This window comes from Sprattus sprattus (assembly GCF_963457725.1).
Source record: "Sprattus sprattus genome assembly, chromosome: 3".
Classification (NCBI taxonomy): domain Eukaryota; kingdom Metazoa; phylum Chordata; class Actinopteri; order Clupeiformes; family Clupeidae; genus Sprattus; species Sprattus sprattus.
In genome coordinates, this window is record NC_137922.1 from 52566933 (window position 1) to 52578292 (window position 11360).

Below are 11360 nucleotides of genomic sequence, written 5' to 3' on the forward strand. Positions count from 1 at the left end.
TGTGGTGAAAGATGAGCTGAGCACGCCGTGACGTTAACACACGCTCAACGCCTGCATTATGTTGCAATGGCGGAGGCTTCTGCCCAACATTCAGAGTTTCCCAACCCAAGTCTGACTCAGGGACTGAGTTTAAACCCCTTATGATGTCTGGGGAAGCCTCCCTGGTCAAAAGAATATGAAACTGGACTCCCTATGAATTGGACTCCACCATACAGTATGTAACGGGTCCGTGTGGAACCATGACCAAGTGCCTCCCCGGGTGTTGGAGCTTATCCTGCCCCATTCACTGACTCTCCTCTTGGGGAAGGGAGAGAGCCACGGCCCTCCCTGAGTCTATTAAAGATGATAAGGGCGTTATTACACAACACACTGACCTCATCCTTGCATGCACACACAAACACACACACACACACACACAGATATTGACAAAGGCCAATCAGATTCTTGCTTGCAGTTTGAGGTTGGGCTAGGGCTGGGCGATATGGAAAAAAACATATATCACGATATGGATTATTTTATATCACGATAGCGATATATATCACGATATGCCCTCTTGCTTTACTGGATAGGGGTGTACTTAAAAGTGTGATCCATCACGACCTGTACCACAATTACGCAGATTGTACTGAACGTTTCCATTGAATCTTTAAATAGTAAGATTAAAACAAAGTGCATGACATTTAGTCCAGTGCTTAAGACTTTTAGTGGTTCTTTAATGTAGGCCTACTTTCAGAAGATAAATCAAGTTTAATTTAATTAAAAAACTTTCTTTTCAATGTTTGTTCATATGCTATAGCAATAATGATGAGAAAAACATTTTCTTATATGGCCACGTATAAAAATAAGAAAATTAAGAAGTTGGCCATTACACATACGCCCCATTGACCGCTTCAGCCCGTTGGTGCAACAGTGAAGATGGTCCTGTAAACAAACGCAAGTAAACGATGGAGCTGCGTTTTATCTGGATAAAAAGCATATTAGCGTTTACATTTCCCAACCAATTTCATTTTTATCTTCAAGGGTTTATGATCTACGTGGAGTACCAAAAAAAACCTCCATGCTACTTAGAATCTAGATAGTTAAGCTATAAACGCCAAAGACATACACATATGCTATGTCTATGATAATCGCTGCTAGATGCTCACTGTTCTTGTGCTCCCACAGCTCCTTCACTTTTGAAATACTGAAAAGAAATCTAAACTAACGAAATAGTGCATCTTAAACTACAACTATTTGACCATCATTGAGAAAAATGGAACAGAATCTGCTAATAAATGGCTACACTTGTATTATACTCGTATTATACGGCTCTCCAAAATGTTCAAACAAGTTCCGTTGATTTGAATGGGCCACCCCAGCATTTGCACGTCTGTAATGTCTTGATTTTCACTGCTGCAATAAAGTAATGACGCTGTCATTAGCAATGGGTGTCGATGCCCAATTGTATAACAGCGGCTGTGGTAACAGTTACACCTTCCTGCAGCGCGTCCATTATTCATTTTTTTTTTTAAACCAGAATTAAATTTCGCGGGCTCTCACCGTCAATCATGTCGCAAGCGTATGATGCAAAGCAGCGTAATGTAAAGCGGTGTCGTGTCGCAAAACCACGTTCTCTAAAATGTATCTTAATATTCTTTTTTTACAGTTGTATAAACTTAGAGTTTGCATAATAAGAAAAGCAAAATGTTATATTAGGATGTGAAATTATATTAAAATGTATATTAGCTGTAATAGTGAAAAAATAAGTTTATCACGATAGAAACGATAGAGGAGAAAGGTCACGATAGACACGTTTCTATCGTCCTCACGATATATATCGTCATATCGCCCAGCCCTAGGTTGGGCAATAGTCCAGGACACACCCTTTACCTAATAGGCCTGACAAAGAGTTTCTCTTTCTCTCCTTGACAAACACACACACACACACACACACACACACACACACACACACACACACACACACACACACACTCACACACAAACTTGCAGCACACAGTTTGCACTGTAATTTCATGAACTTTATCACAATCCCTGCACACATTTTCAACACATTCAAATATTTGTGACAGATGGTCACTATCGTATCTGCCCTGAATATATCATATTGGTCGGCCCCTTACTAACACAAAAACATACCCTCAGCGGTCAAAGGGGGGAAAACCTCAGACAGTTTCAGCAAGAATGATCTCACCACTCCTCTGGATTGCTATTTCCAAGACTTGCCAAACGTTACGAAGAAATGACAAGACCTATAGCAACCAAACCAAGCAGGCTTCCTTTTTAGGACAGCAAGGCCCATTAATCATTGGCTCCTTTATTTTGGATTGGCTGATTTGTAGATTGATTGACAGCATGTTCAGGGAGGTGGCCACTCATACAGTTAGAGTAGACATAATGCAATTGGCCAGCTAAGGTGGACAAGAGCATCCTTTCCCACAATGAGTTACCTCAGCATGTTGGCGCCACAGGAACACAGTGTGTGTCTGTGAATGTTTTGAGGCAGAGGACAGGGCGTCATGTCTTACAAAGCTGAATGCTGTTGGTCTGGAGTGTTTGGAGTGGAGTGTGGTTTGTGGTGTGACTGTGGAGAGAGTGTTGCCGTTTGCATCAGATGAACTGCTGACCTTTGAACATTATTATTATTAGTAGTATTCTGGGGGTTTTAAGAGATGTTTCAGACCCCGCGGTTTTCACGATATCGATGCCACTGTAGCGCTTAAAGTTCCGTGCTAATGCTTTGTGGTGTGCTTGTGAGCAGGTAGTTGACATTATCTGATCTTTTTTTTGCTCTTTTCTTAGAACGCCTCAAAGAGGTGCAAGACGGACATCATGAACATAAACTAGGCCTACACGGAACGTGACAATTGGTAACATTGACGCTAGTTGATCATATTTACAGCACAAAAAAAACAAATTTATCCGTCACTGCCGTTTTGGGTGTCACACATTTCACACATCAGTACTACTCAGAAAGACAAAAAGATGGAACACAAACTAGAATCTGTGAGCATAAAGTAGATGCATAAAGTAGCATCTGGCAGCTAAAGTTACCACTGTAAGGTTGCTTTCTAAATCAAACAGGGCTGAGATATTATCTATGAAGTTATCTATGTCTTATCATCATGTCGCAAGTAGTGATACTCAGGAGTGTAGATCAGAGAAAACCTTTTCAGTTGAGTGATGAGATTTAGGTACATGAACCCTGAATCACAGCAATTGGCATATTGATATTGAGATTGAGATTGAGAACAAAGGTGTCTGACGTATTTCAAGTGATTAATTTAGACAAGTGCTAGCCAAGACTTCATAACCAGCACTGCATCATGTTTAACACAGGAGTGGTTAACACAAACTGCTTCAGAAAACATATGTATCTGTGCCGTGCTTATCTGAAGCCATTTTGAAGGGTTTACTAATGTCAGTATATAGAAAGTTACAGAATTACTAACCGATCTAATCAATAATTTGCAGAGCAAACTGAAAAGGCCACGATATGTCCCCAAAGCAAGCGGTCTAGTAGTGACAAACAAATTCGGAGTTTCAATAGCAGTTGCAGATATCGTCAAGAAAGCATTAGTAGTAAAGCATGGTATTAAGTCCATTGAGCTAACGAGTTTGAGTTCTATGATTACTCAGCTGATGATTCTACCCATATTTAGTGTAATCGATGACAGTGCAAGCAAGCTATCAGAGAAATCGTTGGACACGATAAAGCGTTCCATCACTCACTGATATAACTTCTAGACCACACTACCCACAAACCCCATCAACAACAACAACCATGTACTGGAACCCAGGCAGCCCACAATACAACAGATGGCCTATGCAGTCTAGTGCTGTGTTAGAGTATAGAGGTAAAATGATGAACTTCAAAAGAGTTTTGAATTTGCTATGCTGTTCATCACAGTAATGTTAGTCAACTCACATGTCAAAGCTGTCCAACAGAAACGCTGTTTCCCTGTCATAATATAATATAATATTAAATATAATAAGTCTACATAACTGCAAAGGTTATAGTATGCAAAGACCGACTGCTGCTGCGGTACAATCACATTCACACTTTCTTGCGGAAATGCATCTCTTGTTACCACAAAAAGTTGTAGTAGGACAGGAATACAATTACAGTGAGTGTGTGTTTGTGTGTATGTGAGGGAGAGACAGAGAAACACAACACTGTAGCCTATAGACAGTTTAACCGCAAAAGTCAACCACCTAAACAGTCATCCAGTGACTAGTGGATGGTCCACTTTGGACTGGTCATGCAGCCTTAACACACAAGGTCAAAAATGCCCAACAGAACATCACCAATCATCAGAAAAACGAATCTCTTCGAGAGTGACTTTAAACGTCTACTGCTAATTTTGGCATACTCTAAATGCCTCGTGACCCCAAGGCATCTCACAGCTCTTTGACCGTTGGTCCTTACAGTCGCTTGCAACATCGACCTAGGCATCATTGGACTCCACATAATCAAATCAACCAGCAATGAATGGTCAGCTGGAACGTTTCTGCGTTTCTGTCCGTCTACTAGTCTAGTGGTATGAGAGGGTTTCATTGCGTTTCGGTCCGTCTTGTGTAGTGGTATGAGATGGTTTGAAAGTGTTTCTGTCCATCTAGTCTAGTGATATGAGAAGGTTTGAATGGCCGAGGCTTGCTAACGTTAACTGTCAGACACACTGAAAGGAGAAATTAGATGTATTGGTTGGACAGCAGACCACACAACACTATGTCACACTTCAATACTAAAGGAAAATACACCCAAAGGCCGTGAGTGTGTGTTTGTGCGTGTGCATGTAAAATTTAAAGTTGACTGAACTTTAATCTGAAATTGCAGAAATGGGTACAAGTATTATTCACCTATAGAGAGCAACAACACCAGTTTGGGTTTAACAAAGAAAAAAATCATGCTGTTACTCATAACATGCATCTTGATGACCTACCCCAAAGCAACAGAGCTGAAGCAATTCACCTCACAGAGGGACACATTCATAAGGATACAGCAAACTCCCTTTGTTTAGCTAACGTTTAGGCCTACTGTTGCTAATCCTACAAGAGGGGCCTTGAGATTCTACCTATCGAGTCACAAAGACAGCGAGGCAGGCATTGAAACACACAAACGATAAACCTGACCTAGACTCCTATTCTCTGCTGAAACACTTTGACATGATCCCGCCTCTTTTGGAATCTTTGGCCAGTCACAGCGTTAAATTCACCTTGTCTGGACCAATCAGTGTTGTCCCTCCATGCCTCTCCACCAATGAGTAGCCAGCCAGGCTTGCTGAGACTAGGATTAGGCCACAGCGTGTGGAAGGAGGATTATAATCCCAGGTCTGAGACAAACACACACACAAACACACACACACACGCTAAGGCACGCAGAACAGAGGAGTGAGAACAGAAGCTAAGGCCCCTGGTCATAATCTGGAGGCAAGAGATAATTTGAAGGGGCAGATTTGGGCCAAGTTGCCCCCTCTGGGGTAAACTGTATGACAGCAGCAGTGACTGAACCACCCAATTCCCCCACCCACACACCACATAAGCAAAGGGGGTAGGCAGAAAGGAGATGTGTGTGTGTGTGTGGTAAGGGAGGATGGTGGGGGGGGCTAAATTCTCCAAATTCCAGGGAAGACCATCAAAGCTTGCGGGTTACAGCAGGTCACACACTACAACCCCCGTGGCTGACTGCCAGCTGACATGAGTGGACCCCACCCCCCACTCCCCACACACACATCATCCACCCTCCAGAGACCTCAATGCTCCCCTTAGTATTAGTGTGTGCGTCCAAGTCAGAGTGCTGAATCTGTGCAGAAGAATATGCATAACTTCATATCCATGGGCATATGTAAAGAGTGTCTGTCCAGGAGTGCGTGTGTGTGTGTGTGTGTGTGTGTGTGTGTGTGTGTGTGTGTGTGTGTGTGTGTGTGTGTGTGTGTGTGTGTGTGTGTGTGTGTGTGTGTGTGTGTGTGTGTGTGTGTGTGCGTGTGCGTGTGCGTGTGCGTGTGCGTGTGTTAGTGTGCGTCCAGAAGAAAGCGGGCAGAATGTGTTGCCCTCCAGGCCCCCTTTATCTCATGAATATGGAGCATTCAGACCAGCAGCAGACCAACCTCAAGTGTAGGCACACACACACACACACACATACACACACACACACACACACACACACAAATACTTTTAGCTCAGCACTAGACAGACCGTCACTGATCTATCTCAGTACACTCACAGACACACACACACACACACACACACACACAGAATCAGTCACATCATTGACTGCCATTTATAGCCCATCATGATGGCTTAAAATGGGTTGCTATGGTGACATGACCAGTGTTCATATCATCTCGGGTCTGCCACAGGGGAAATGCAAAGGTTCTAAAGGAACCAGCATTTCCTTGGCGAACTTCATAACACACACACACACACACACGCACACACACACACACACACACACACACAAAAATCCCCCTGCATGAGTCAATCAGCGCTGGTGACTGTGTGTGTATGTGTGTGAGTGTGTGTGTGTGTGTGTGTGTGTGTGTGTGTGTGTGTGTGTGTGTGTGTGTGTGTGTGTGTGAGTGTGTGTGTGTGTGTGTGTGTGTGTGTGTGTGTGTGTGTGTGTGCGTGGATTAGAGTTCCACTGGCTTGTGGAACAGATGATGGGTGTGCACCTGCTCGCACACTGATTTTGTTCTACCAACAGCGTCAAGCTCTCATGTCAGGCCTCAGTGTGAGAGAGAGAGAGAGAGAGACAGAGAGAGAGAGAGAGAGAGAGAGAGAGAGAGAGGTGGGGAGTGAATCAGAATGACAAAGCAAAAAGGGGTAGGGGAACAGAGAGAACAAGAGAGAGAGAGAGACAGGGACAGAGAGAGAGAGAAACAGGGACAGAGAGGGAGGGAAAGTGTCTGCTGGACAGAAGGATCCTCACTGAGGGAGGCTTTGGGGTGGGGTGACTGTGTGTCTGTGGAGGGGCCTTTGCCTGAGGGACAAAACAAATGCCCTCTTCTTTTGTTCCGAACTCTATTGCTCCCAGCCCGACACACACACACACACACACACACACACACACACATGCACACACACACACACACACACTCCCTTCCCCATATGCACCATACTGATCCACAATGGAGCTCGCCCCCATAGGGACGCCCTGAGCCTGGCTTTTGGCCTAAGGAGACAAATCACACCACAGGGATAGTCCTCCACCCAATACACAGAAAGAGAGGGAGGGGGAGAGAGGGAGAGAGGGAAGGAGAGAGAGAGAAAGAGAGGGAGAGAGAGGGAGGGACAGAAATGAGAAAAGAGAAAGTGAAAGACAGAATGAATGAAAGATGATAGGAAGAGGTACAAGGCAGGGATACCAACCATGACTACGACAGACACAAGGGAGCAAAAGAAGTGTGTCTGATCGCCAACCGAGAATGAACCAGGCCCAAGAATCCAGAAATCAAATTACCACCGTTCTATACAATTCATTTTCAAATTCTTTTATTTTATATTGATTTTAGAAACAAAATAATATTATTATTTTGGACCAAATCATATTATTTGATATTATTTGGAGACATTTGTGGACATGTCGGCTACACCATGTTCTTTCTCCATTTCTGAGATTATATACAGTATAAAAAAAATAAAATTGTGAGATAGACAGACAGCAGCCGAGCCAGACAGACTGTACAAGGGGAGGGACAGGGAGAAAGCAAGCGGGAGAGAGATAGAGAGAGTGAGGGAGAGCGAGGGAGAAGATCGAGCATTGATCTGGTTTCTCACTCTGTCTACCTCCCTGGGGTCTTTTGTCACTTCCTGTTTAGAGCGAGAGCCCCCTTGGACAGACAATGTGATTCGCTGGTGAGCCTCGGCCCTTACTCCCGGAGGATGTCAGTCAAATCACCGCCCAGACCTCCCCATCTCACCCATATTTTCTCTCTCTCTCTCTCTCTCTCTCTCTCACTCTCTCACAGACACAAACACCTACTTGGCTCGAGCCTCTGCGGCTGGACAGTGTAGGGCGTTACAGCAGAGTGGAGACATTGGGTAAGTGTGTGAGCTGGCCCAGCCACAAGCATGGGTCTGAAGTCCTTCAGGAATGTCCTGATATTACATGTTCAGTGCCACACACACCACACACACACACACACACACACACACACACACACACACACACACACACACACACACACACACACACACACACACACAGATGTGTGCAAGCCAACTCTTACACCTTGTCAACCACCATCCTTATCCACACACACACACACACTGATAAGGAGTTGGTAACATTAATGTGCCTGCCCTGCACTGGCCTTATGTGTTCCAGTCACTTGCTGCAGTCAATCCTTCCTACACAACACAGTAAAGAAAAACAAACCCATCTGTCTACACCTACACAAACACACACACACACATTCCTCTTCTCTACTCTCAGAGTCAGGAACGTGCAGGAACAGAAACAGTAACATCTCCTTGTGCAGCAGACAGAGACACACACACACACACACACACACTGTATTTTGTCTATAACATGAAGTAGTAGACAACTCCTATCTCATTCATCACATCGGAGCACAGATCTGTCTGAGCGACATCAAGCAGAAATAGCTCTACTACCTCGTAACACACAACACACACACACACACACACACACACACACACACACACACACACACACACACACACACACACACACACACACACACACACACACACACACACTCCTCCAATACACTGCTGGAATGTCTGGCATGAGTTCATCCATCCACTCAACACCTGAGTGACATGCCAAGCATGACTGTGTCAGAGACACTGTAATTTAGGCCCATTTTCTCTGCGCATGTTGATGATGTCAGAGCAGCCCTTCTCAAGGGGAGGAAGATGGTTACTTCACATTTCAAAGGAGGTGTGTACCCATACCGACCAGCACTACAAGATATGCAATGGGAAACTGTCATTAGATTGATTGGTGGCAGGACACATGGCTTAAAAGACAGATAGGTGTCTGCCTTGTCATGAGTGTGATTCTGTAATCACCTGCATGTGTGTGAGTGTGAGTGTGAGTGTGTGTGCGAGTTGAAGAACTATTTGACAATGAGCCTAAGAATGTCACCTTCACACCCCCATTCAACATGTAGGTCACCACAAATCATCATAGTGAAACTATGTCCTGGTGCAAAACTGTCCCTGGAATGGTCACATGCCAGTCATGAACTTGTGAGGGTGCCTTCTGAGGGTGTCAGCTCGGGGTACAGTGTCCCTAACACACACACACACACACACAGACACACACACACAAACAGGAACCAAAAGAGCATCCCCTCGCCCCCAGCTTCCACGAAATCACCTTGGCTGTTGTTGATGTTAAAAGGCGCCTGGTTTCCAGATGCTTCGAGCGTCTGTCTAAGCAGTGCTTCAACCTCTCATTGCCGGAAGGAGAGGCGTTCTGCAGCATGCACTAGGTTTTTTTTTTTTTTTTTTAGCTCCTGACATCCTGCCAAAGGGCTTCGACACGCACGACTACGCGGGTCGGCCGCTGCATTAGGAAAAGATGGAAAGTGAAGAGAGTAAAGCTCTTTTCTGGGGGTTGCGGCACATCTGAGTCTGGGCCGTTGCTCCCGATACGCGCTAACGGGCCCTTACGTGCATGCACGTTGTTGTCAGTCACCGGGGACTTGTCGTATTAAGGTTCCTTCATGTGCCTTGATAAATAATGCATCCGCAAACTCCGCTCTCTAAACAGAGAAGCCCTCCCCACCGTTATCTACCAGTTTTGAGCTTACATGCTTTCTTCGGCGAAGGCGTCCTGAATAATGGATGCTTAAAGAGCCATTATATGACACGAATCTAGGCCACAAACAAAAGGGGAGGGAGGCGGGGGACTCGGATAACGGTCCCAAACACTGACTCGCAGCTCCACAACACAGCGCCAAGTCCGAGCTGCAAACGACAGCATTCGCTTCAAGTTGGCTGGTGGTGGACTTGGGAGGAGTAGGGCTGTCCAACTTCCACTGTCCCACAACAAGCACGCAAAAATGCAGCAACATTGTTTCCGGTTCTGGTGAAGTCTAATGACTCCCGTTAAGCTAGCACATGATTAAGACGTTAACTCCTTATTTATTATTACCGTGGTCTTTGAAGCCAGCATGAAAATTACTACGTGTACATGTTAGTTATAGTGTCTGACTGTAATATTTGATGCAACTTAAACTGACAACACTTTCAAAAACTCAGAAGGAAATTAATTTATCTGTTCAATATATGTGTGTGTTTGACGAAGGATCTCCTCTGACACTCACAAATGGGCAGACGGCACGCGCTTTCATGTTAGCGGTGGTAACGTTGCTCGGTGAGCGAGCTGGAATGATAAATCCTCATTAGCTAGCTAACTAGCTTGCCAGCGTGAACTAGTGAGGAGACACAGACGCTATGATAATAATGCGTCTTTTATAACATCGATACAATTCTGCAAGCTAACAACGGTATTCGAAATACAGTCATCACACACTCCCTTGGAACTGCGAGATGAAAACCGAGTTGATGGGCTCAATTTCACTCAAACTTCACAGGCCTTCGTCAGCCACGGATGAGAGTTCGGTGTGCAGTCCGTATCGAAGATCAGCTGAGTGGGACGCCGCTTTGTCCCGACCCGAGCGTCCCCGCCTCCCTTTCCTCCGCCTCCTGTTTACCATGGTCGGGGCTGAAACATGGCTAATAGGCTAACTGAACTATAGCTAGCTCGCCAGCAGAGTAGGGAGGAAAATAGCCCGTCAGTACTCACCTCTCTTTTCGAGATCATATCCGACCACCAAAAAGTAATCTGCGAGCCTGGCCATCCTTGAGATCACGGCGACAGGCCTTTATAGCGGTTTCCTTTCCCTTTACAGTCGTTATTCCGTTCACATTCTGATGGCAGTACAGTCATCACGGGCGACAGCAGCATCCTCCCAGCAATACTCGGCCGCCATACTGTCAGTGTGCCGTGCCCTGACAGCAGGTTGCGATGCGCAGGCGCATAGTGGAAGTTACAGGGAGGGGCGCGAGAGATCAGATTGTTGAGCGACCATTCATTAAAATTACCTTAGATTGGTGATTTCAAATGATCGCTCTTACAAAACCATAAGAGCTACCCCAGGTGTATACGAATAAAGAACTGTTGACCTTCTTTTACTTTGGTGTGGACGAGCAGGTTTAAGTCAACAATAAGTGAATATCAAGGGCCCGGCCTTGAGTAGGCCTTGCCTATTACCCTGCCAACATGGTCTAGGTCTAGCCCTACCTGAAGAACATCCCAGTGTCATAAGTATTTACGGCTCAAATCTGAATCAGGGGCTCTTTAGCAGAACAAAAGGCCACCTCCTCAA

At 45.1% G+C, this 11360-nt stretch overlaps 1 protein-coding gene across 1 annotated transcript in view; it reads right to left on the minus strand.

Moving 5' to 3' along the window:
• The window catches only part of sbf1 (SET binding factor 1), a 65649-nt gene extending 54710 nt beyond the window's left edge, over positions 1–10939 (minus strand). The window contains exon 1 of the mRNA XM_080834630.1: positions 10778–10939. Within this exon, the coding sequence (XP_080690756.1) occupies positions 10778–10832 (55 nt within the window). The 5' untranslated portion in view covers positions 10833–10939. The remainder of the gene's footprint in view (positions 1–10777) is intronic.
• Between the last annotated feature and the right edge of the window lie 421 nt (positions 10940–11360).